Consider the following 23,564-nt stretch of genomic DNA (forward strand, 5'->3'; position numbering starts at 1 on the left):
ATAACTCTCTGGATTCGAACTCGGGTTCAAACTCACTTTTGCCTGGATCTTCTAGCCTTGACGGTGTCTCGTGAAGCTTGATCAATTGGGTCCACAACTCGAATGCATTCCTATAATTTTCTAGCAGACACACAATTTTGTTAGGCAAAACACTAATTAAAATATTCGTTACCTTTGTATTTTGCTTCTGAGTTTTGAGAGGATTGTTTCAATGCAATCCAGTTGTCAAAGCTCTCACTTCCTACGAAAGATTCCATTCCCCGCCTTCAATAATTGAAGTAGACTTGATCATATGGTGGAGGTTTGTAGATACTTCACCCTTCTTGATAGGAATTTGATATTCTTGCAATCAAAGAATTTAAGAGACAAAAATTTCCAAGACTCTCGTCTTGGGATTAGTAGTGTGGGAAAAAAGAAATAAGAAACAAAAATTCTATAAGGAAAAGGAAAAAGTTTTAAAATTTGCTCAGAAAATGGTTAAGTAATTCAGAGCAAACCTTGCTATGATATCAATTAAAGGATCGAAAGGGAGTGATAAAGGGGGGTGAATATCACTCTTTTAAAACTTTTTCTTTTCATATCGATTCGTAAAATGATTATCAAAGTAGCAGTGGAAAAACAATATAGAATACTCAGGTGGTTACTTAGTTCGGACCCTATGTTGACTTCTACTCCAAGACCAGTGATCCTTGATCGCACCGTTGGGCAATCCAATAAAACTCTTCTTTCTAAAATTTTCGAAAAGAAGCAATACGTACAATATGAAGAATGTAAGATAGTAACACACTACTATCTTTAGGAAATTAAAATAATGCAAGCTTAAACAAAAGTTATTCCGACACGAGATAGAAGATGAAGCTCAGTCAACATTTCTGATGGAGCAACTTGCTTGTGAAGGTGAAGCAATAGATGATAAGTACTCTAGTTCCCTTATATAAGAACAAACGAGACATACAAAGTTATACAAACTATAGGGATATTAAACTAATAAGTTATACTATGAAACTTTGGAAAGTAATAGGAAAAAAATTAAGGAAGATGACTACGGTGACTGAAAATCAATTTGAGTTCATGCTTGAAAGGTCGATAATAGAAGCTATACATCTTCTTAGACAATTAATTAAAAAATATCAGGAGTAAAAATAAGATCTACACATGATATTTATTTACTTAGAAAAAACTTATGATAGAGTCTCAAGAGAAACTATACGGAAAATTATAGAGAAGAAAGGTGTTAGTTTAACATATATTGAATTAATTAAGGATATGCACAAGGATGTAATGATTAGAATAAAAATTTCATGCGGAGTAACTGAAGCATTTCCAATAAAGATAGAGTTACATCAAGATTTAACTTTAAGCCTCTATCTTTTTACACTAATTATGGATTAACTCATTGCACACATTCAAGACACAATACTCGTGATGCATGTTGTTTGCAGATGATATTATTTTGGTAGATGAAACATGTCAAGGAATAAATACTAAACTAAAATCCTAGTAGGAAACACTAGAAAGGAAAGGTTTTAGACTTAGTAAAATAAAGATAGAATATATGAAATTTAAATTTAGCAATATTAGACATAATAAAATAATTGTTAAGATAGGAGATGATGAGTTGCTTAGAACTTAGAGCTTTAGATATTTAATATTATTTTTGTAAAATGATAGAGGGATTGAGAGAGACGTCTTATATAGAATATAAGAAAAATAGTTGAAATAATGGAGAGCATCAGGAATTTTATATGATTATAAAGTATCTCTAAAACTTAAAGAAAAATTCTACAAAACTGTAGTTAGACTTGTTATATTATATAGAGTTGAATGTTGGGCTATGACTCGAACACATGAGCAGAAGATGAGAGTTGCAAAGATAAGGATGTTAAGGTGGATGAATGAACATACGACAATGAATAGAATAAGAAATGAGAGCATTAGATAGAAAGTAAGAGTTGAATCTATTGAGGAAAAATTCCGAGAGACACATTTAAAATGGTAGGAGCATATACTTAGAGGACCAATAAATACTCTAGTTGGCGATGTGAAACTATGACAAATACACATATCAAATGAGGAAGAGGAAGACTAAAGAAAGACTTGATTAGTAAAATAAACAAGATAAAATTTATTTACATATAGATGATAATATAATATAAGATATATCTTAATGGTGTAAAATAATCCATATAATCAATTTTATTTAGTGAGATAAATTTGAGTTGTTGTTGTTATAAAAAAATATTAAAATAAAATGTCGTATCATTTTGATAATAAATTAAAAAAAGATCGACGATTATAATAAAAAAGATTTTTCTAAAATGGATAGATTCCATGATTATGACTTTTTTTTTAATCTATCACCAGCTCTAAAATTTAACTACTTTTTTTTTCATAAAAAATCGAGCAAAATAAATTTCCCAACTGAGAAAACTTTAGTCGTTGCCATAGTAAATTCCAATAAAACTAATGGACGCGAAGGAAAAAAAAGATGCGGGTTCTAATACCTTATGTCCATTTTTTTTTTTCACAACATATTAACCATTCGGATAGATTAAATTCAGAGAATAAAGTTAAAAAAAAATTCATTCCTAATCAATTTGATAGTATGCGATAAGTTTATCTTTCTTGACCTGAGGACAAACGGTGATGGGAACATGAACATAATTGGATGAACGTCCCATCATGATATCTTTCTCACTTTAAAAAATCTTGGAGTTTTTTGTTTTTTCAAAAAAAATCTCTAGGAATCGTAGTGAGAATGGCGATCACTTTAACGTACGGTGTCATCACAGACATTGGAAGATTGGATTAGGCTTCACTAATCAATCATATCCACGTCATCGACCAAAACCTACTCCTCCAACTCCGAGATTATGTGTTGACTGTTGGTTTAAGTAGTTTCAATTCCAGCCGCCTTTTGTGCCCGTCAACGGGTGTTATCTAACAAACTGTTGATGCAGGAGGCTGATCGATCTTTCTTCGACCTTTTCTCTAACGATCTTTTAATTTATGTTCGATTAATCTTTAGGGAAACAAGAAGAAGAGATTTTATAATTATTTTTTAGAACGGCGATCATTCATGGCTTCATTCAACGCGGTTGGTTTTGACCTGACAGAAGTTGAGTGCAGAGAGGAGCAGGAGAGATCGAGACAGAGGCACGAGAAGTGTTGACGGACGGCGGCTACCTTTCGCCATGACCCCTTCCTTCCTTCCTTCCTACTCCGTCTCCTCCCTGTTTATATCTATCTCCTCGATCTCAAACCACCGGAAATTAAGACAATTAACACGATCTCCGACCATGAAGCTCACCGTCCTCCCCCTCCTTTGCTTCCTCTGCTCGCTGGTGCAGATCTCCACCGCCCAGAGCTGCGACGGTGTGAGCTTCTCCGACGGCGTGTCCTATGACACCTGCAACGATCTCCCCTACCTCGGCGCCGCCCTCCACTGGACCTACCACCCCTCCAACGGCACCGTCGACGTCGCGTATCGCGCGCCGCAGTCCGACCGTGGCTGGGTCGCCTGGGCCATCAACCCCACCGGGCGAGACATGGTCGGCGCCAACGCCTTCCTCGCCTTCCACTCCGCCGCCGGAGTCGTCACCGTTTACACCACCCAGTTCTCCGGCACCGAATTCCCCCCGTCAAGCGTCGCCGACCAGAACCTCACCTTCGCCGTGCACAGCCGCCGGGCCGAGTACTCCGCCGATGGCGGGTACTACACCATCTACGCCTCGCTGGATCTCCCCGGAAACCGTACGACGCAGAACACTGTGTGGCAGGCTTCCACCTCCTTCACCAACGGCGTGCCGTTCCGCCATGATTTAAGCGGCGACAACGTCATGACGATGTCGTCGGTGGATTTCCTCTCCGGCCAAGCATCTTCATCCGGAGGCGTACCGAGGCTTCGCCGGAAGAACGTACGCCGTGCCCTGTTTTCTCTTTTCTATTTTTCGATGCAAATCTTCGCTCAATTTTCGGTGACGATTCCTTCCAGACGCACGGCGTGGTGAACGCGATCAGCTGGGGAATTCTGCTGCCCGTCGGAGCCATCATAGCGAGGTACGTGAAGGTGTTCAAGTCCGCCGACCCCGCCTGGTTCTACCTTCACGTCTCCTGCCAGTGCTCCGCCTACATCGTCGGCCTCTCCGGCTGGATCCTCGGCCTCCAGCTCGGCAGCGACTCCAAGGGAATCACCTACCACAAGCACAGGAACCTCGGCATCGCCATCTTCACCCTTGCCACCGTGCAGGTCTTTGCCCTGTTTGCGAGGCCCAACAAGGATCACAAGCACAGACTCTACTGGAACATCTACCACCACGCCGTCGGGTACGGCATCATCCTCATGAGCATCATCAACATCTTCGAGGGCTTCGACGTCCTGGACCCCGCCAAGAAATGGAAGCGCGCTTACATTGCGATCGTCGCCACTCTCGCCGGCGTCGCGCTGGTGCTGGAAGTCCTCACCTGGCCCATAGTGATACGGAGGAGGAACTCCGACAAGGCGACTGGCCACGCCGTCCACGTCGCGAATGGATACGCTTGAATCCACGGCCGACCTCTGCGCCAGCAACATGAAGCAGATCGATGTGTTATATTGTTCTTCATACTTCAGATTGTTATATATATTTGTAGCGGGCTCAGTCTCTTGGCAGATCGATGCTCTATTTCTTCATTTCTTTCCGATTTTCCTCTCTTTTTGATATATTTTACTGCCTTTGATGAATCTTTATCAGACGTTTCCATTACCTTTGTCCATGTTTAAGCGTGTTCACGGATAGATGTAGTGGCTAGTACATAAAGTGTTATCATCATGAGATATGAGATTCGAATCTCAATAAAATCGAGATAAATACTTCCTTTATGTGCTAGTCATTATTCTAAAGGTTAATATTCGCTCGTGATTTACCTCCTCCGTGTTGACCTTGTGACGGATTGACAGAAGTGCTGAATGCGAACGTATTCATCTTTTGTTACCATGTTTAAGCTCATAGTCATCCCTTTCGGATGATCTAATGACTAGTATACAAAGTATTATCAAATTATGAGGTTCAAATTTCGATAAAATCGAGAAAAATACTAATCACTATTCCAAGACCCGTGAATGATTTACCCCCTTCTGTCCTGAAATAAATTAATTGGGACGGGAGGTGAAGTTATTCGTCTTTTACCTTTAAGCTCACAACTTCCAAGCCATCAATACCTTAGTCGCCTTAGACGCCACGTGGCGCACTTTCGAAACGTACATCGTGAGATCAACGGAGAGGATCATTATCTTAGCACGGTCGCAAACTTGTGCAGGCAGCGAGAAAGTGAAAGCTCAGCAATTTACCATACAGCCCTTGTCCCAGATTCATCGTAGAACGAAAGAACAAGCGTATTATGGTCTTTTCGGAATTGCCAATAAAATCGAAAGGTAGCCGTCGCCAGCTCCGGCTCCGAGCGAGACGAGCGAGTGCGAAAGGGCGAAAGGGAAGAAAGGAGAAAGAGACGGGCGAAAGGAGAGAGGAAAGAGAGACGGAGAGAGAGAATCTCCAGAGAAACCCTAATCTTCCTCTCTTCGAAGCCTGTCTTTCTGTCGGTTCCATCAGGATAAGATAAGGAGGAAGGAGTTAGGGTTCTGCTCGCCATATCAAAAATGGTCAGCATATGTATATATTATGTTTCACTCGTAGACCCAGAATTCGGTTCGTTCTCATGGCTTTTTGATTACTGATCGGCTTTTTAAAGGGTTGACCGATGTTTAATTAAGTTTTCAATACAATGTTTTGTTTAATTAACGTTGTTCTCGAGGTCTGTAAATTTGATTCTGGAAGTTGATTGGAATCCGTATCGTTTGAGGAATCGGGACAGCATAGCGTAGACATGTAGAGTCGTACTGTGTATTTAGTGGGAAAATAGTTAACCAGAAAGAATCAAAATTGCTTGCTTGTTTGTTTCCTCTCTCTTCCTTGTGAAATAAATCAAGTTGTTAGATGCTGAACTTGATGGCGCTAGTGTCCTGGATCATTCGTGTTTGTTTTGTTTGTGCTTTTGAGCTGGCAGCATTTGTAGTTTTGATGTTAAAAAAAATGGCATATTGCTTCTTATTCATCAAGTAAATTTATATTTTCGAGCTTCAACAGCATAAGTTGGGAAGAGGACACCGGGATAAAATTCAGCAGTTTATGGCTATTACTGGAACCAGGTATTATTTTTTTGCTAATGATGTGCACGGTTGACCTTAAGTTCCTGAAGAGTTGTATTTTTCTGCTAAAACTAAATTATAATTGAATTTTAATCTTTATGTGGGTTAGATGTTCGTGGCTAAAATTGAAAATTACTACCTTACTCTTCAATTTCACTTTAAGTTCAATGGCAGAGAATCCATGGAGCTGAACCATTTTTTTTTCTCTAACATTGCTTTATCTTGTTCATCCTGTTACTTGTTGTTTACAATTTAGATTTACTTTCGGATGCAACATTTATTACTTTGTAAGGCATAATCACAATGATGATCAGATACTGGTTCAATTCTTTGGCTACAACACCCTTTTTTTTTTTCCAGATGTAGCTTAAGCTTTTATTTACTGTTTTGTACAAGCAATGTGTTGCACATTTATCCAGTGTTGACTTAAACAGATGATGCAGTTGATGAAACTTATCATGAATATTGCATATTAAAGTCTTTTTTTCATGTTGTCATAAGAGCAGCTGCAAACTATATATTTTTCACTATACATTCTTCCATTGAAGGTTTAGAATACTGCTATTGGAACTGATTTCTGTTCCAAATCAAACTATTTCTGTATTTGTACCAACTTGGCACTAGTTGGTGTAGGAGGAGGAAGAAGAAGTGGTGGTGGAAGTGGTAAAAGCAGCAAAAATCAGTTGCTGTTTGTCGCCTAGGAAACTGGGGTTAACTGGAGAAGTTGCTCCTCTCCTTCCTTGAGACCACAAACACTTTGTTGGATCTTTCATTATCTTTTCTCATCAGAATCTTCTTCGCACAGATCAATGGTGTGAAATCTCGTGATCTACGTGTTGCCCCATTCTGGCAATGTTCTATGCCTCAGTGTACATTCAAAATGAGACGTTTTACATGTCTCCAAGGAAAATATATGATTTAAAATTTTAATTCTGTTAGCTTAAAAACATGTTTTATTTGATGTGATCATGTGATATGAAGGTATTTACAGAATTTGTCAGATCTATCTGGGCTAACTAAAGTTGAGACTCCTATCAAATGTAGATATTACATAAATAACTCAAGTTGTCATTTTTTTTAATTCAATATATTTGGTTTTATACTATATACTCTGCTTAAAAGGAACACTGGAATTCCAAGGTACTTTACATATGCCTCAATATATGTAGTATCTCATTCCTCTTTTACAGTATCTCTTATGTCTTAATATTTTCACTTCTTTTAATTTTGCCATTTTTGCAGTGAGAAAGTTGCTCTTCAAGCTCTGAAGGCAAGTGATTGGCATTTGGAGGGAGCTTTTGACATGTTTTACAGTCAGCCACATATTAGAACTACCACCAATACCAGACATCTTGAAGATCTCTATAACAGATACAAAGGCTAGTTTTTTTCCTTTAGTAGTATTTTTCTTTTTATGAAAGCATCACTACAGGCTCATTTGCATCAATTAATATAATATTTTGTTTATAAGGCAACCACTAGGTTCTGATTCTCCAAGTAAAGCTTCATGGCATCTGTGATATGCAAGCCTAAGTAGGTTGCTAAACCATGCAAGTTCTGGTCATATGCTCATTCTTTTCGTGTTTGTTAAGCATCTTCAGACACCACCCACCAGAAATATGCTCAAAATTCAAAATAATGTCTTCTTTATTTCCCACTGTACATCTAATCTAATCTTGATGCATTCTCTAGTGTTGGGCTCTGTATGGATGTGTTAACGCTTTGTGAGTAGGTTTTCTTTTCTCATTAAAAGTATAGTATTGATGTGACTTTCCTATTAGATAAGTACATTTACACATAGGGCGTATGCAACTACTTTCTTCTTACCATTCTCATCACTCAAATTTTTACTGACTTCAAGTACAAACACGGCTACATAGCTTTATGATGATGATTCTCGTTAGTAATAATTTACATCAGCATTCTCAAAACACTACAGTTGAACTCATTTATTATTGGTGCTCAACTTGTTAGAAATCTATCAACCTGACAGATGTCTAAACTTAGATGAGAAAACCTATAAGTTAATCATGAGAATTGTCAAAAAAAGTACAAGTATAGTTGCTTTATTTCTTTTCCTGCATAAAAATAATACTCAACTTGAAATATTGAATTTAACGTGACATGCAAAGATGCTCAATTGTCATATCATAGTTACATGAATTACAAATAAACTATTCATCTCTACAATTGGGTGCTTGTGACAAAGTAGCTTGCTGGTAATTAATACTTGCATATTCTTCTTCTGAAGCAGATGGAACAATAACCTTTTGATGATACTAGGCCTTGTTTATTATCAAGTAAAGTTGGATGGGAAGAATTAATGAGGAGCAACAATTTGATTTGGGATGTTAGAAAAACTTCATTAGGGACAACATATGAGAAGTTACATTCTTAATATTTTTAAGAGATACCCAAAGAAGTAAAATTCTGTGACTCCAACCATAAAGAATGCAGTTGTCATCTTGTCTATGTCATTATTATCAGCACTTGTAGTTGTGAATCCTTGGGAATAATCTCCTTAATTGTATTGATTTGTGCACCTAATTGCATTCAACGATGTTAATTATTCATAAGTAGAAGCAACAATCAATTTCTAGATTTGATGCTTAATTTTTATGACGATCTTTAAGAGTTACTTGGCCTATCTTCATTTAAATGGATATTGAATTTTTGAACCATTTTTATCCCGTTTCCACACCATAGATTGATCTCAGGGATAAATTGCAGTATGCATCTAGGAAAAAAATATCCTATAAAGCACCATAATGTGTACATGAATAATTATTCATCTACCTTAATGCCCAATGGTCACCTAATATTCATGTTTTGCAAATTGGTTATTTCCGTTAAGAAGAAAGCATTATTTGTTTCTTGCAGATCCATATGTTGATATGATACTGGTTGATGGGATATCCCTTCTTTGCTCCGATTTGCAAGTAAGATTTGGTTTAGGTGTTCATCATATGTACCAGTTCTCCCTTTTGCACCGCTGAATTCTGTTAGTGGTTTTGAAGTGGCATCTAGTCATGCTCCTTGAACTTTATTATCTTTGATCAGGATGTCTGACATCAATGGTGATAGAGACCCTTGATGCATTGCTATCCATGATGCCTACTAACTATAATAAATATTTTTCTTTCAGTGTTTTTTGGTACTGATGGCTATTGTGGTTCAGTAGTAACCTTTTATGTTGATTGAACTATTCTCTTGCTAATCCTATTGCCACGATGATTAAAGAAAGATACCTGTAACTTTAAATGCTTATTCCTTCATAGGTATTAAAAATTTCCTTATAATTTTTGTTTATTCAATTTATTGATTTTCATGAGACTTTGATAATTGTGACTCAACCATGATTTGATAAAAACTTTCTAGAAAATTGGTCATTCTGTTAGTTTCTTATTTGCTCCATAGAGTGCATTAAATAAAACACTTTATGAGGTATAAGATGTCACATATTTATACCATGCCTCTTTTTGATTCCTGTATCAGTTTCCCTTGCAAACTATTCATTTGCTTCTTCATATAGCTAATAGCAACCTGGTTGTTGCAGGTGGATCCTCAAGATATCGTTATGGTGAGTGTCCTTACAATGCGGATGAACTACTTTCCTTCTGGTATTAAGTTTTGAGGAATGAGAAGGATTTCAATAGGCCTAAGTTTTTTGTTTCTGATAACCTATCAATTGCCTTGGAGTTAATAACTTGTCTTTGTGTCATTTGTTTTTGATGTATATATTAACTATCTGTTTTAGTATTCGAAATTTCAATCCATAAATTAGGAATCAGTGCCTTTTCCTTATCTGTTATTTGATGTGATAATTTTAATAGAGATTTTACATGCTTTGCAATGATGAACAAGATGTTTCTGTTGTTTGAGTCTGGACTCTAGGACATATCTTGATGTTAGTGCTTCCAGTCGTTGAGCATGTTGACGGTTACATTTTTTAAGCCTTATTGAGATATTTATAATTGTACGAGAAATTGCCCATGGAAATATTTTCACCTTGTTTTCTTGCATGTTGTTCATATTGTCTCATTTTATCTATCAATGTCGGCTCGGTGACATTTTTTATGGCTGGACATTACTTTCTTAAAAATGTTTTAGCATCTCTGTATGCGGCACACTCAATCTGAGTTTTACTGATTATCAGCATGATTAACTTCAAATTTCAGCATAGTTTAACCTGAGATGGTCATGTCAATGTTTTCCAGTATCTCACTATTTGTATTGTGCTTATCCTAACAGCCTAAAGTAGCCTTGTTGCAATATCTTGCTAAATACCTTCCAAATATTAATTTTGGTACATCACTGGCCTGTGAACTAGACACATGTTCTCTAACTTTTTAGTTATGTATAGTCTTTTAAGAACCTTTCTTCCTTTAACATTTGGTTTAAATGTTATTAAAGGCACAAGGCATCTAAGGTGCCAAGATCCTTCACTGCTTGAGGCTCTTATATATTGTTTAAGGCTTTGAATCCTTTATAAACTAAAATTTTATAACATCAGTGGAGCAACATAGTATTGATTTATCACCTCAATCAGTGATCTCAGCAAGATAACACTTGACAGAACACGGGATAGGTCTGTAACCCTATGCTGGCTATTTACAAAGTTGTGTGCCTTGAAATGGATCTTGTGAAAGTGGAGAAAATATAACTGTAGAAATCATGTGTTATTACTTGACTACAATGGGACGAAGGTTACTTTTGTCATCTTTACCATGATATGGTATCATTAGGAGTTGGGCAACCATACCACAAATAGTTGGGACAAGCACAACTTGATGCAGATTCAAGCAAAATGAAGTAGATGAATTAGCAATATTAAAAATATAGTAAAATATAATTATATAAACTGATTTATTTTTTTATTTGCTCAGTTCATTTTTCAGTGATCTTTTTTACTTGTTTGCATCATAGGTATATAACATGAACTAGAAGAGAGGAATTAGGAAGTAAAAACAGAGTAAGATCTAGAAAAATGAGAAAACAGGAAGAAAAGAACAGCAAACTAGGAATAGAAAAAACAGTAAGAAATTAAAAACAAATACAATTTTAGCAAACTAGGAATAGAAAAAAGAGTAAGAAATTAAAAACAAATACAATTTTAGCAAACTAGGAATAGAAAAAACAGTAGGAAATTAAAAACAAATACAATTTTTCTTAGAAAGGCAATTCAAAAAAGCAAAGAACAAGCAAATGAGAAATATAAACAAAGAAGTAGAAAAAACGAGAACTAGAGAGGAGAAAGTGAAGAGCAACCGCTAACCTCTGGCTATCTAATCTAAAATATTCAGAGTGAGCTGTATTCACATTTGTTATGCTATGCATAATCAGAAAGTTGGGATAAGGACCAACAATAGCATGGTATGGTGGTAAGTGAGTTAGATCCCAAGACTTTCTGCCAATATTTGGGTTTTAATCTGTAAAATGGCACCGTTGGAATACACTGTTGGAGGGGTTTAATTTTTTCATCTCCATCCCGAACAGAATATATATATTTTTTTCTTTCAATGTGGTGGACCTGTGGTGAAGACCAAAAAGGATAAGGTACAGTATGCTGGAACCTCAGTATGATATATTTTAATTGACATTCCAGCACTCATATGAACCATTATATCTCCAGCTCTTATACATTTTATTGTACGATAATACCCTTCCATTTCTTCTGTGGCAATGATAACAGGGAATTAAATAACTTATGGATCTGAGCATGTTATTGGTGAATTCTCGACTAATGTGCACTCTACATTATGTTCTCACACCCATATATATATATATTCTTCTTTTCTTAAGTTACCTTCACTGCTTTCTCCTCTGTTTCTATTGTCTGTTTATCTACCAACTGCATTTAGAAAAAAAGGACTCCACTGACTCTATCAATGGGCTCTTCATATTGTTGTGACAATGTTAAAGTTTATATGGCTTATATGATTAACCATTTGCATTCAACCAACCATATTTATATTACTAACATAAGGGTCTGATCTCATATGGTATCTTGTATATTACAATTGCTTGTATTTTTTTTAAAATATTATGCAGTTGGTTGTATCTTGGCACATGAAGGCTGCCACGATGTGTGAATTCTCACAACAAGAATTCCTTGGCGGATTACAATCTCTAGGGTAACCTTTGATCTGCTGGTTAGCTGTGAGGATGATGGTTTAATAATAGTTGTGCTGAAAGTAGCACTGTTTAATGCAGGATAGATACAATTGAGAAGTTTCGTGAGAAGCTGTCATACATGCGTAGCGAGCTAAGAGATGATCGTTAGTAATTTCTATTCTGTTCATTCTATGTATCACATGCTATTTGCAACATTTGGTTTCTTGTCATGTTAAAACTTCATAATTTTTCTTTTTGTTTTTCTTGAATGAAAACAAAAAAATATCTTTGTTTCCTAATGCTACTATATGGCTTCTGTTCCTTCAGAAAAATTTCGCGAGATATACAACTTTGCATTTGCCTGGGCTAAAGAAAAGGTATTCCTAATGCTACTTTATGGCCACTTGGTAACACATTTGTACAGTTCAGTGAAGATTATGGCTCCATTTTTGATGGAATAATAATGACTTGCTTAATAACTTATTGGCATGACCACATGCACTGTTCATTGTATTCTGTTAGGGATGCAACAGAAATATTTTGTGAACTGTGAATCATGTATCTTTTTTTATGGATAAATTGAATAAACATGGTATGAAGATCATACGTTTAAACAACGTCACTGCATGTATAGTTCATGTAACGGTTATTAATTATACTCATTACTCATGCTGAGAGAGTGAACCTCCGGAGATGTTCATTATGATATTTTTTATTTTTGCTAAAGAAATTTTACATTTGGGGGACTGGTTCGCCTTGTTTTAAATCTGTTTTATAAGTCGTTTGAAGGATAAAGAGCAAGCCATGTTGGATCTAAGTCATGCATTCATTTGATTAGTTAGTGATTTGTTTTCAAAGTCGTCATCTATGCACTATGCTGCACTAACAATTTTCAAGGATCCATTAGTATATGAAGGTAACATGTAATTTCTAAAAAATATTTACCGATTGTACTTCACTAGGGGGTTGCACGAACTCTACTTCTCTCATATCAGGTGAGAAGAATCAATCAGATATTAAGAATGGGATTGGTCCTAGATTATGATCTCTTGAATTAGGTGATACAGAATGAATGTCCATGGTTTCTCAAGATAGTAAATGATTCAGAATCACGTAATTGAAGAACTTATTGACTAGACTACTATTTGCATCCCATTGTGGCCATTAAATAATATACATTTTGAATATAATATTTAATTCTTAATAATCATTAAAGAGGAAAATAGAAATTCCTCAATATTGTATATAGATTCATTTAAAGGGCATAGTAACAAGATATGCATTGAATACACCTCAATCAATGATGATACTAACTCAGCGTATGTATTCAATATGATCAACTATTTTAGCTTGTTACATAGAGTAAAAGAAAACATGTTAGTAAACTAAAACTAATAAATTAAGGGCTTGATGCAAACTAAAACTAAATAACAACAACAATCAAACCTTATCCCACTAGGTGGGGTTTAGGCTTCATCCCTTACTATATTATCATTTATATTTAAATAAATTTTATTTTATTTTATTGTTACTAACAAGTCTTTTTTTAATGTCTCTCTTCCACATTTGATGTACACATTTGTCATATTTTCACATCAGCTAACTAGAGCATTTATTTGTCGTTTAAGTATATGTTTGTACCATCTTAAACGTCTCTCAGAATTTTCTTCCAATAGGTGCAATCCTGACTCTCTCAAATATTTTCATTTTTAATTATGTCCAATCCACACATCTATTTTAATATCCTCATCTTTGCAATTCTATGTACTCGCAGGGACAAACCCAGAAATTTTGTTTAGGGGGCACAATTCATATAAAATCATAAAAGTATAATTTATATCAACTAAAAGATGAGCAAACAAGTTAACATTATCATCAATTCAAATGTGACATTACGGTCTTTCATTTTTGGATAATAATTCATGAAACAATCATTTGATAAGTTACTAAATATATTTTTTTCAATATATGTCAGTAAAGAGTTATTTAACCATTGATCACCCATTCTATTGCAAAGTCGATTTTTCATAATTTTCATAATTGAAAATGCTCTCTACTATGGAAGTTGCAATCGGCAAAATCAAAGCCAATTTTAAAAGCTTGTAAACCAATGGATATGCTATGTCTCTTCTATTTTCCACCATCAGTCGATTAATGTCATTCAATCCCTTCAAATTTGAAAAATTAATATCTGGTCAATATTAGAAAAATCTCTTGGATAGAATTCGGCTAATTAAATCAACTTTTGACATGCAACATAAAGAAACAATTCAGTCTCATTAAATCGACTATTTAGCTCTTGTAATTGCATATCAATGACGATGTTGAATAATTCAACGTGGTTGTGATGGAGATTTGTCATATGTTCAGTTATGCGTTGTGATCTTCCTTAGCTACAATTGTATCATTCATATTGGGAACATGAATAAAATGTTTCCCACAAAAATTGGAAGTCACATCCAACAAAAACATCACTCATCATCCCTCATTGATTGAAGGCGTTGTTTAGAAATATCAACCAATCTCATAACATTCTTAATATCTTGATCTTTCCTTTGCAAAGTTTGTGACAACTCATTTGTTATTCCCAATAATTATTGTATCAAATGAAGAGTAATCACAAACTCAAAAGATTGTATTGCCTTTAGCAAACGAGATGCTTCAAACTTTTTATCTGAAAATAAGCCCTCTTCCACAATTACATCAAGTACATCAACCACAAATGCAAATAATGTAATGAAACCATTTAGAGTTTTGTAATGTGATCCCCAACGTGTATCACTAGGACGAGCGAGAGATGTCTCTTGATTCAATCACCGTCCACTAAGGATTTCTTCATTTTCTAGACTAGCAATTATTCTAGCAACTTGTGACTCTCGTAAAGCATCTTGCCGCTTACATGAGGCTCAAACCACATTAACAATATCAAAAATTAAATGGCAACAAGTAATTTTTAAGGGTATACTAGTAATGTTTTGTTAAAAAATGAGGGGTCTAGGACCCCCTTGCCCCTTTATGAGTTCGTCCCTATGTACTCGAATCATAGCCCAACATTCAACTCCATATAATATAGCAAGTTTAACTTCTGTTTTATAAAACTTTTTCTTTAAGTCTTAGAGGTACTTTATGATTACAAAGAACATGACATTTTCTTTTATTTCAATTATCTTGCTTGTATTCTATGTAAGCTCTCAATTCCTTCATTCTTTTATAAAAAAGACCAAATACTTAAAGCTCTTAATTACAAACAACTCAGCTTCTATCCAAACAATTATCTCATTACGTCTAAATTGTTAAATTTAAATTTCATATGTTCTGTCTTCACTCTTTTAAACCTAAAGCCTTTTACTTTTAGCGTTTCCTGTCGAGATTTGAGTTTAATATTTACTCCTTTATGTGTCTCATCTACTAAAACAATATCATATGTAAATAACATACACTATGGTACAGATTCATAATTATAATTAATGTAAAAAGATAGGGACTTAGAGCTGATCCTTGGTATAACCCTATCTTTATAGGAAATGCTTAGGTTAATCCACTTGAAGTTTTTCACTTTTGTCATTACATTCTCATATTTATTCTTAATTAGTTCAATATACACTATACTAATACATTTCTTTTCTAGAATTCTATAATTCTCCTTGAGACTCCATCATAAATTTTTTCTAGGTCGACAAATATCATGTGTAAGTCTTGCTTTTGTTCCTGATAATTTTTAATTAGTTATTTGAGAAGATGTATAACTTCTATTGTCAACCTTTCAGAGATAAATCCAAATTGATTTTCAGTCACCATGATCTCCTTTCTTAGTCTTTTTTTTTTATTATTCTTTTATAAAGTTTCATGGTATGGCTCATTTGCTTAATATTCCTATAGTTTACACAATTTTGTACGTTTCTTTTTTTGTTCTTATATATGAGAACTAAAACTAAATCAACCTGCAAAATTGAAAAACAAATTTGAAAAACAAAGCTAATAGTTGAAGGGGATTTTTTATACTAATGCTACAAGATGGTCATAAATTGATGATCGTTGTACTAATATTCTTGTATATGGCAAGTTGGTTGTCTTTGATGAATTGGAAATCACTATGCTTGGTGTTCTTAGGTTGTTGGCAATTAATACTGTGGCTAGATTGTCATAATGCATGCTTGCAAGCTCTGAGTGATAAATACGCTCCATGTGGAATAACTCACCTTTTTAATCTGCCTTTGTATTTCAGCAGGTCACCACATTTTGTCTTTTATTTCTCTAAATTACTAGATCTCCATTAAACAAATGACGTAACCTAAGAGGGCTTCCTACTCTTTATTGATTCGGGATAATTAGCATATGAAAAAGATTAGATGCAAAGATGTCCATTTTTACTAGCTAGTGTGTGATCTTTTGGGTAACAAGATATATCTAGCTTTGTGATTATTTGATAAAGTTCCAACTAGTCAACATGAGTATGTACAATCATTGAATTATGCGGTAAAAGGTAACTCGCTCACCCCAAGCACTGCTCATAGTCGGCCCCACAGCGAGATGAAGAGAGTAAATCTTGGTGATTGAGCGATTTCTCTAGGCGGGAGGGATTTTATTTTCCAAGGGATTGTTCTATGGGGGATTCAATCCTTGTTCTCATGTGACAATCTACCATCCAATTACAATCATTGAATTATGTATCTTTGTTAACCAAAGAATTTGACTTTGGATTATTAGAGCATGTTTTAGTTTGCAATTGTATACCAAAATCATGTATGCACAAATCCTTTGGTGACAAAAAAGGATTGTAATGATCAACGAATCTATCAAGAATTTCACTGTAGTTCCTTTGGCAACATAACATCCATCTCACACTAATTTTGATATTATTTTATCCATCATGTCTGAGGAGGCCCTTTTATACATCTAACTCCAATTTTACTGGAAGATTCTTGAGAGTAAGAGTTCCCTTTGTTCTATTCTTTTGCAGGGTCAAAAATCTTTAGCACTAGAGACAGCTATTGGCATGTGGCAGTTGCTATTTGCAGAATGGCATTGGTCTTTAGTTGATCATTGGTGTCAATTCTTGCAGGTATGGAACTGTTACCAGGGGTGAATCATACCACTGAACATGGAGAAGTTTCATGCTTTTAGCATAATATAATGTTTAACACACATGTTAAGAGTTTGATGCAGTGTACCAGATGATCATTGGTTACACAGGAGTTGCGATAAATATTTGCTTTTTTGTCTTGCTAGGTATCTGAATTTTAAGTAATATTATTTCCAAAATAATAAAAGGTCACGGGTTCAAATCTTGGAAACAGCCTCTTGCAAAAAAGCAAGGTAAGGCTGCGTACAATGGATCCTTCCCCGGGACCCCGCATAGCGGGAGTTTCGTGCACCGGGCTGCCTTTTTTTTTTATTATTTCCAAAATAAGTAAATTGATGAGGCATAGGAAAGAGAGGTTATCCATAGGGTATAATTTGGAAAAATAACAAAAAGTGCTTATAAAAATCTCACAATTTCCTGCTCTTGTTTAACTTGTGAGGCTATATTGTGGCAGAATAACCTAAATGTCAGGATTATATTGTAGCAATTTGAACTTGTCAAAAAAGCCTTCGACTAACACAACTCAAAATAATAGGAATGTTATTTTACTTTATCTTATTTTTCTTAATCATATTCTTGCAATATTTTTGATTACACCTCCATTTTCATTTTCACTATATATGAAAACTATCATGATTACGTTTTGTTTCTATTAATCATTTTGAATATGAGTATAAAAGTAATAAAATTAAGAATTTGAAGTACTATATTTCTATTTTTAGGTTGGTATGGGAAATTTTTTAAATAAGTCTAGTAAATTGAAATGGTGAATTTTAGTAATATTTGTCTAATTTGGTAGTTTTGCAATTTAATAAATATGAGAAAAAAATAGAAGTTTGGAAGTTCCAAGTGATTGTTTTTAGAAGATTAACCTCTTTTATTGGTTTTGTAATTCGGTATTTATGGTAGTAAAGCTCACCATGAAGTACTAAGCTTCCGTGAAATCCCATTAATCAGAGATTTTTTGTTCATTTTCATTTGCTGGTAAATTTTTAGCAACATAATATCAAATGGTTTTTTGGGGGTAGATAATTTTGTTAGTCAGTTTCCCATAATAGCAGTTTCTTCATTATGTATTGAGTGCATAGCTGTTTCGTTTGATCTTTCTAAATTTTCGTTATCAGCTAAAACATAACAAAGCAATATCAAGGGATACCTGGTCTCAGTTATTGGAATTTGCTAAGGTATGTACTACGTACTTGTAATTTTTTTGCAGATATGTAATTCTGTTTTATATATATACTGCATGTGATGGCTGTAATTGTAGGATGATGTTTCTAGTGGCCAGTATTTTATTTAGTTCTTTTGTAGTGTATACGAAGTCCCATTAGATATTTCTCCCTTAGTCATTTTATATTCTAATTTAAGTAGACATGTGGGAAGTGTGTCAACTTTTGCATGCATTTTTTTTATTATTGATGTTTGTAATTATATAGTCATGAATATTGGAGTTTTGTATTTTCCATGTGGGTTCCTACTTCCTATATAAGGACTCTAGTTTCGTTATATAAGAACAAGGGAGACATACAAAATTATACAAACTACAGGGGTATTAAATTAATGAGTCATATCATGAAACTTTGAAAAAAAGTAATACCAAAAAGATTAAGAAAGGAGACCTCGATGATCGAAAATCAATTTGGGTTCATGCTTGGGAGGTCGACAATAGAAGCTATATATCTTCTTAGACAATTAATTGAAAAATATCGGGAGTAAAAACAAGATCTACACATGGTATTCATGACTTGGAAAAAGTTTATAATAGAGTCTCAAGAGAAATTATATGCAGAATTTTAGAAAAAGAGAGGTATTAGCATAACATATATTGAACTAATTAAGGATATGTTCGAGAATGTAACGACCAGAGTAAACACTTCAGGCGGAGTAACTGAAACATTTTTTAATAAAGATAGGGTTACATCAAGGATCAGCTCTAAGTCCCTATCTTATTACACTAATTATGGATGAACTGCACACATTATATAGTATCGTGGTGCATGTTGTTTGCAGATGATATTGTTTTGGTAGATGAGATACGTGAAGGAGTAAATGCTAAACTAGAATCTTGGTAGGAAACAGTAGAAGGGAAAAGTTTTAGGCTTAGTCCCCGGGATCCCGCATGGCGGGAGCTTCGTGTGTCGGACTGTCTTTTTTAATATTAGATGTAATGAGACAATTGTTAAGATAGGAGATGACGAGTTGTCCAGAACCAAGAGTTTTAAATATTTAGGATCATTTTTGTAAAACAATGGAGGGATTGAGAGAGATGTCTTACATAGAATACAAGCATGACAGTTGAAATGGATGAGAGCGTCAAGTGTTTTATGTGACCGTAAAGTACCTCTAAAATTTAAAGAAAAGTTCTACAAAATCGCAGTTAAACCTGCTATGTTATATGGAGCTAAATGTTGTTCTATGACTCGAGCACATGAGCAGAAGATGAGAGTTGCAGAGATGAGGATGTTAAGATGGATGTGTGGACATACGAGAATGGATAAAATAAGAAATGAGAGAATTAGAGAGAAAGTCGGAGTTGCATATATTGAAGGAAAATTCTGAGAGACACGTTTAAGATGATACGGGCATGTACTTAGATGACTAATAAATGCTCTAGTTAGACAATGTAAAACTATGACAAACACGCATATCAAATAAGGAAAAAGCGGACAAAAAAGATTTGGTTAGTAACAATAAAACAAGATAAAATTTATTTAAGTATAGATGATAATATAAGTAGGAAATAGAGCTCAATGACGTAAAAGGATTCATATAGCGGACTCACCGAGTAAGATAAAGCTTTGTTGTTGTTGTTGTTATTCCTACTTCCTATACAGAACTATCAGAATTCTTAACATATTCTAAACCAGTGAAGTAGATTGGTACATTTATGTAATTGCTGGATGCAGTAAATGTAGACAATTAAATGGAGACAACCCAATGCTACCCCATTAGCTTTTGGCCAAGCCAAAGTAAATGCATTCATTATTCAAAATTTGTGTAACTGTAGAATGCCATGTTTAAATCTGTCTTTTTCTGCCATGGTCTTTATCCTGTTCTCACGAGCTTCTCATTTGTCACCATCTCCATGGATGGTTCATAACTGTGCCCATCCTAGCAGACGGTTAAAATTGATAATAATATTTTTGGGTACATATTTTTATGCAAAGCATCTCATTTTCATTTTGCAGAGGAAAGTGGTATCATAGTGGAAATGGAAATAACATCAATATTAGTAACAATGGTTAGAATAACATCAATATTAGTAACAATGGTTAGTCAAAATGGAAAGGATCTTCGGAGTCTGTGTGATCGTTGTGTTCCCCTTGGTTAAAAGAAAATTTTTATAAGATTTGTGGACTTATCATACTCTATAGATTAGAGTGTTAGGTTAAGAATTAACACGCACAAAATGTTTCTGTTGCAGCTTTGCAGGGATGAGAATGGTAAAATGGATATGTAGAGTTATTAGGAAGGACAAAAAAACACTAATATTCAAAGAGCAATTAGATCTAAGTTAAATACACAATAAACGCGTTCAAAGGTCACTAATAATTAACCAAGTAAATAATGTTTGGTTCGGTTATAATACAAAATAATTTAATTAAGATGAATATATTGTTTTGATATTACCTTGTATATGTCTCGTGTAGTCAATTGTAAATAGTTGGGATAAATTTGGGTTGATGATGATAATGTTGCCATTTCAGCCAGGCAGAGAAAGGGGGAGTGTCTGTGTTCATAGGAGATAATTGGAACTAAGACTTTGATAAAAGCTTACAAAGGTGGCAAAAATTTTGCATTGGTTTGTGTAGCTGATTCAAGACTTTGATAAAAGCTGACAAAGGGAGACAAAGACTTTGGATTGGTTTGCGTAAGGATGTATAATTGAGATTTAAGAATGGGAAGAACATAACTGTATGTCTTAACGAGTCATTTTAAAAGCAGCAAAGTAGTAGATTGCAAAATTGGGAGAATTAGGGTATAGATCAGAGTTTACACAATATCCTTATAGGATAGAGAAGAGAAGAGTGTATGTAGTAGAAGAGGCTGAAAAACAGGCTAGCTATGGACTGAGTTGATACTGTAGGATTGTTGTAGCTTCATTAATGGGGAATTGTTTTTGGCACTGGTAAGGAAGGGGAATGTGGTTTGGATTTTCATTTCAAATTGAGTGGAAGATGAAAATTAAGGATGCATTTTTTTATGATAGTGTGTGTTCATACGAACTCCATAGTAGGTACCACGAACCCACATTCCAATAAAATTAAATTGGAGAACACATGAGAACATTTACTATAATATAAAGCCTTTCTTCTAAGAATAGCACTTAGTGATGTTGAATCGTCCATAGTTGAGCAATGTTGAGTGGCTTTGAGACAACTTTTGTTTCTTGGATGTTTTGCATGGCTTTGTATGAATAGTCAGTCATACTTCTACCTGCTAACTTGTATACATATGGAATATATTTATATCCATCTTAACAAGAGATCCAGTTAATAGCCATGCTAATCCTCCAAATATTATGTTAAATTTTGTGAAGCTATCAAAAGATAAAAGAGGAGAAGCAAATCTCAATCTTGCAGGTATAAGCAAACAAAACTCTTCTAGTTATGAATCCATGAACTAGTTGTATTAAAAGTGAAACTATTAGAATATTTTTGATCTTAATTTGTTTTTTCTTCAAAGTGTCCTCCAATGACTTTCTTTGGTCTGTATTGACACTGGAAGTTTAATACAGTTAATTTTATCAGCAGTTAGTTTATTAGTTATCTGTGAATTGAATCAACTGTCAAATAGGTCTAACTTTTTACCTCATGGAGTGGTTCCACATTTAATTTTGTAATTATGGGCACATTCTTAATTGGCAAAAAAAACATAATACTTGCTAGCTTGTTTTATGCTTTTGCAAAATTGGACAAATCAGTCAATTGTTTGTTTGCCTGCCTGACTTGTTTGTATATGAAAGTTAGGAGTAAAAAACAACAATTGTAGTTTTCCTTGCTGACGGTTATATTTTGAGGTACTTGTTTCAGACTATCGATCTTCAACTCTCCAACTATGATGAAGAGGGTGCTTGGCCCTATTTGATAGATGAATTTGTTGAATACTTGACTGAAAATGGAATCGTCCAACGTCCTCGAAATTGAGAAACCATACATTATACCGGCGGTGTAGATTCTTCTCGTGCATTGAGATTGGCTCATGAAAGCATTATGCTTTGGATTTGGTGGTTGTTCAAAAACAAAATCAAAGCCTTCAAAACTTGCTCTAGGTATGACATGTGAGCCTGAAGCAAGATGAAGAAACATTTATAACCTGATATTTTTTTCTTTCTATTTCATATCACTCTCTGGTTATTGTAGGTTTGTATTGCCTTCCTTGAGTTGTTGCTACTCTGATACTTTGCTGCGTGTGATTGCGAACTCTACATTTTTTTATGAAAATTAATCATCAGCACTTTTGTAATAACGCTCATGCTAAATGGAAAGGAACTATTCGATCTGATAATAAAATTGCATTTTCGACATCTCTTGGGCTTTTTGACCTTGCAAACTATGGTACTTCTACCAGAGGCATATCCATGTTTGATGCAATGCTCAGCTCTTTCATCTTATCACGTAGTGTGCTTTGATTCTTCTTCTTTATTTTAAAATTGTGCAAATCATTCCCCAAAGGATTCCTTATTGGTGATATTTCAACGCAGCAACATTTGTGTACGAACACGGTTGAGAAGGAAGTGCCTAGATTGAACTGGTGTGCAAGTTTTTGTTCCTGTCTGGAACTCTACATTGTAAGTTGAATACTGATGCACATTCAAACTACCGCTATGTATTGAACAACAAATTCATCACCCTAAGAACTTGGTTGAGAAGGAAAAAAAAGCAGATAAATTTGGATAGTGTAATCTTATCTTATAAAACTTGAGCAGAATATTAATCTCCTCGATCAATCTCATTATCATGATTAACAACTGTATCGTCAATGAGCCTTAGGCATCAGCTGATTGATTGTCTTCCTTTGTAAAACTTGTCTCTTTTTTCATTGAGCAAAGGCTGTTGCTTCTCCATCATCCCGCATAATCCTAGTTTTGGCGACCACTCAAAGACAAATTCATCAGCCTAAGAACTTGGTTGAGAAGGAAAAAAAAGCAGATAAATTTGGATAGTGTAATCTTATCTTATA

At 34.7% G+C, this 23,564-nt stretch overlaps 2 protein-coding genes across 3 annotated transcripts; both read left to right on the forward strand.

Moving 5' to 3' along the window:
* The first annotated feature begins 2,927 nt into the window (after window positions 1-2,927).
* On the forward strand, window positions 2,928-4,677 carry LOC122006032 (cytochrome b561 and DOMON domain-containing protein At5g47530-like). The gene is made up of 2 exons (XM_042561330.1): window positions 2,928-3,917; window positions 3,995-4,677. The coding sequence occupies exons 1-2, from the start codon at window positions 3,195-3,197 to the stop codon at window positions 4,541-4,543; spliced, it is 1,272 nt and encodes a 423-aa protein (XP_042417264.1). The 5' UTR covers window positions 2,928-3,194; the 3' UTR covers window positions 4,544-4,677.
* Window positions 4,678-5,408: 731 nt separating this feature from the next.
* Window positions 5,409-22,908, forward strand: LOC122006033 (DCN1-like protein 2). 2 transcript variants are annotated; one of them, XR_006118604.1, is made up of 12 exons: window positions 5,409-5,638; window positions 6,123-6,184; window positions 7,427-7,563; window positions 9,065-9,123; window positions 9,741-9,764; window positions 12,236-12,318; window positions 12,398-12,462; window positions 12,626-12,675; window positions 17,259-17,360; window positions 18,506-18,565; window positions 22,415-22,653; window positions 22,745-22,908. XR_006118604.1 is itself a non-coding variant. In XM_042561331.1 (11 exons), the coding sequence occupies exons 1-11, from the start codon at window positions 5,636-5,638 to the stop codon at window positions 22,526-22,528; spliced, it is 759 nt and encodes a 252-aa protein (XP_042417265.1). In that variant the 5' UTR covers window positions 5,409-5,635; the 3' UTR covers window positions 22,529-22,908. The 2 variants fall into 2 exon arrangements, 1 of the variants encoding a protein (XP_042417265.1); XM_042561331.1 differs by having other exon boundaries at window positions 22,415-22,908.
* The last annotated feature ends 656 nt before the right edge of the window (window positions 22,909-23,564 follow it).

The sequence above is a fragment of the Zingiber officinale genome, chromosome 7B (assembly GCF_018446385.1).
Source record: "Zingiber officinale cultivar Zhangliang chromosome 7B, Zo_v1.1, whole genome shotgun sequence".
NCBI lineage: Eukaryota > Viridiplantae > Streptophyta > Magnoliopsida > Zingiberales > Zingiberaceae > Zingiber > Zingiber officinale.

Bases quoted from the DNA above. Each gene is read 5' to 3' on its own strand.
- LOC122006032 (XM_042561330.1), top strand. From the start codon at position 3,195: ATGACCCCTTCCTTCCTTCCTTCCTACTCCGTCTCCTCCCTGTTTATA. The intron at 3,918-3,994 runs GTACGCCGTGCC...GATTCCTTCCAG, and splicing joins CGAGGCTTCGCCGGAAGAAC to ACGCACGGCGTGGTGAACGC.
- LOC122006033 (XM_042561331.1), top strand. The intron at 9,124-9,740 runs GTAAGATTTGGT...TGGTTGTTGCAG, and splicing joins TTCTTTGCTCCGATTTGCAA to GTGGATCCTCAAGATATCGT. The intron at 17,361-18,505 runs GTATGGAACTGT...TTTCGTTATCAG, and splicing joins ATTGGTGTCAATTCTTGCAG to CTAAAACATAACAAAGCAAT.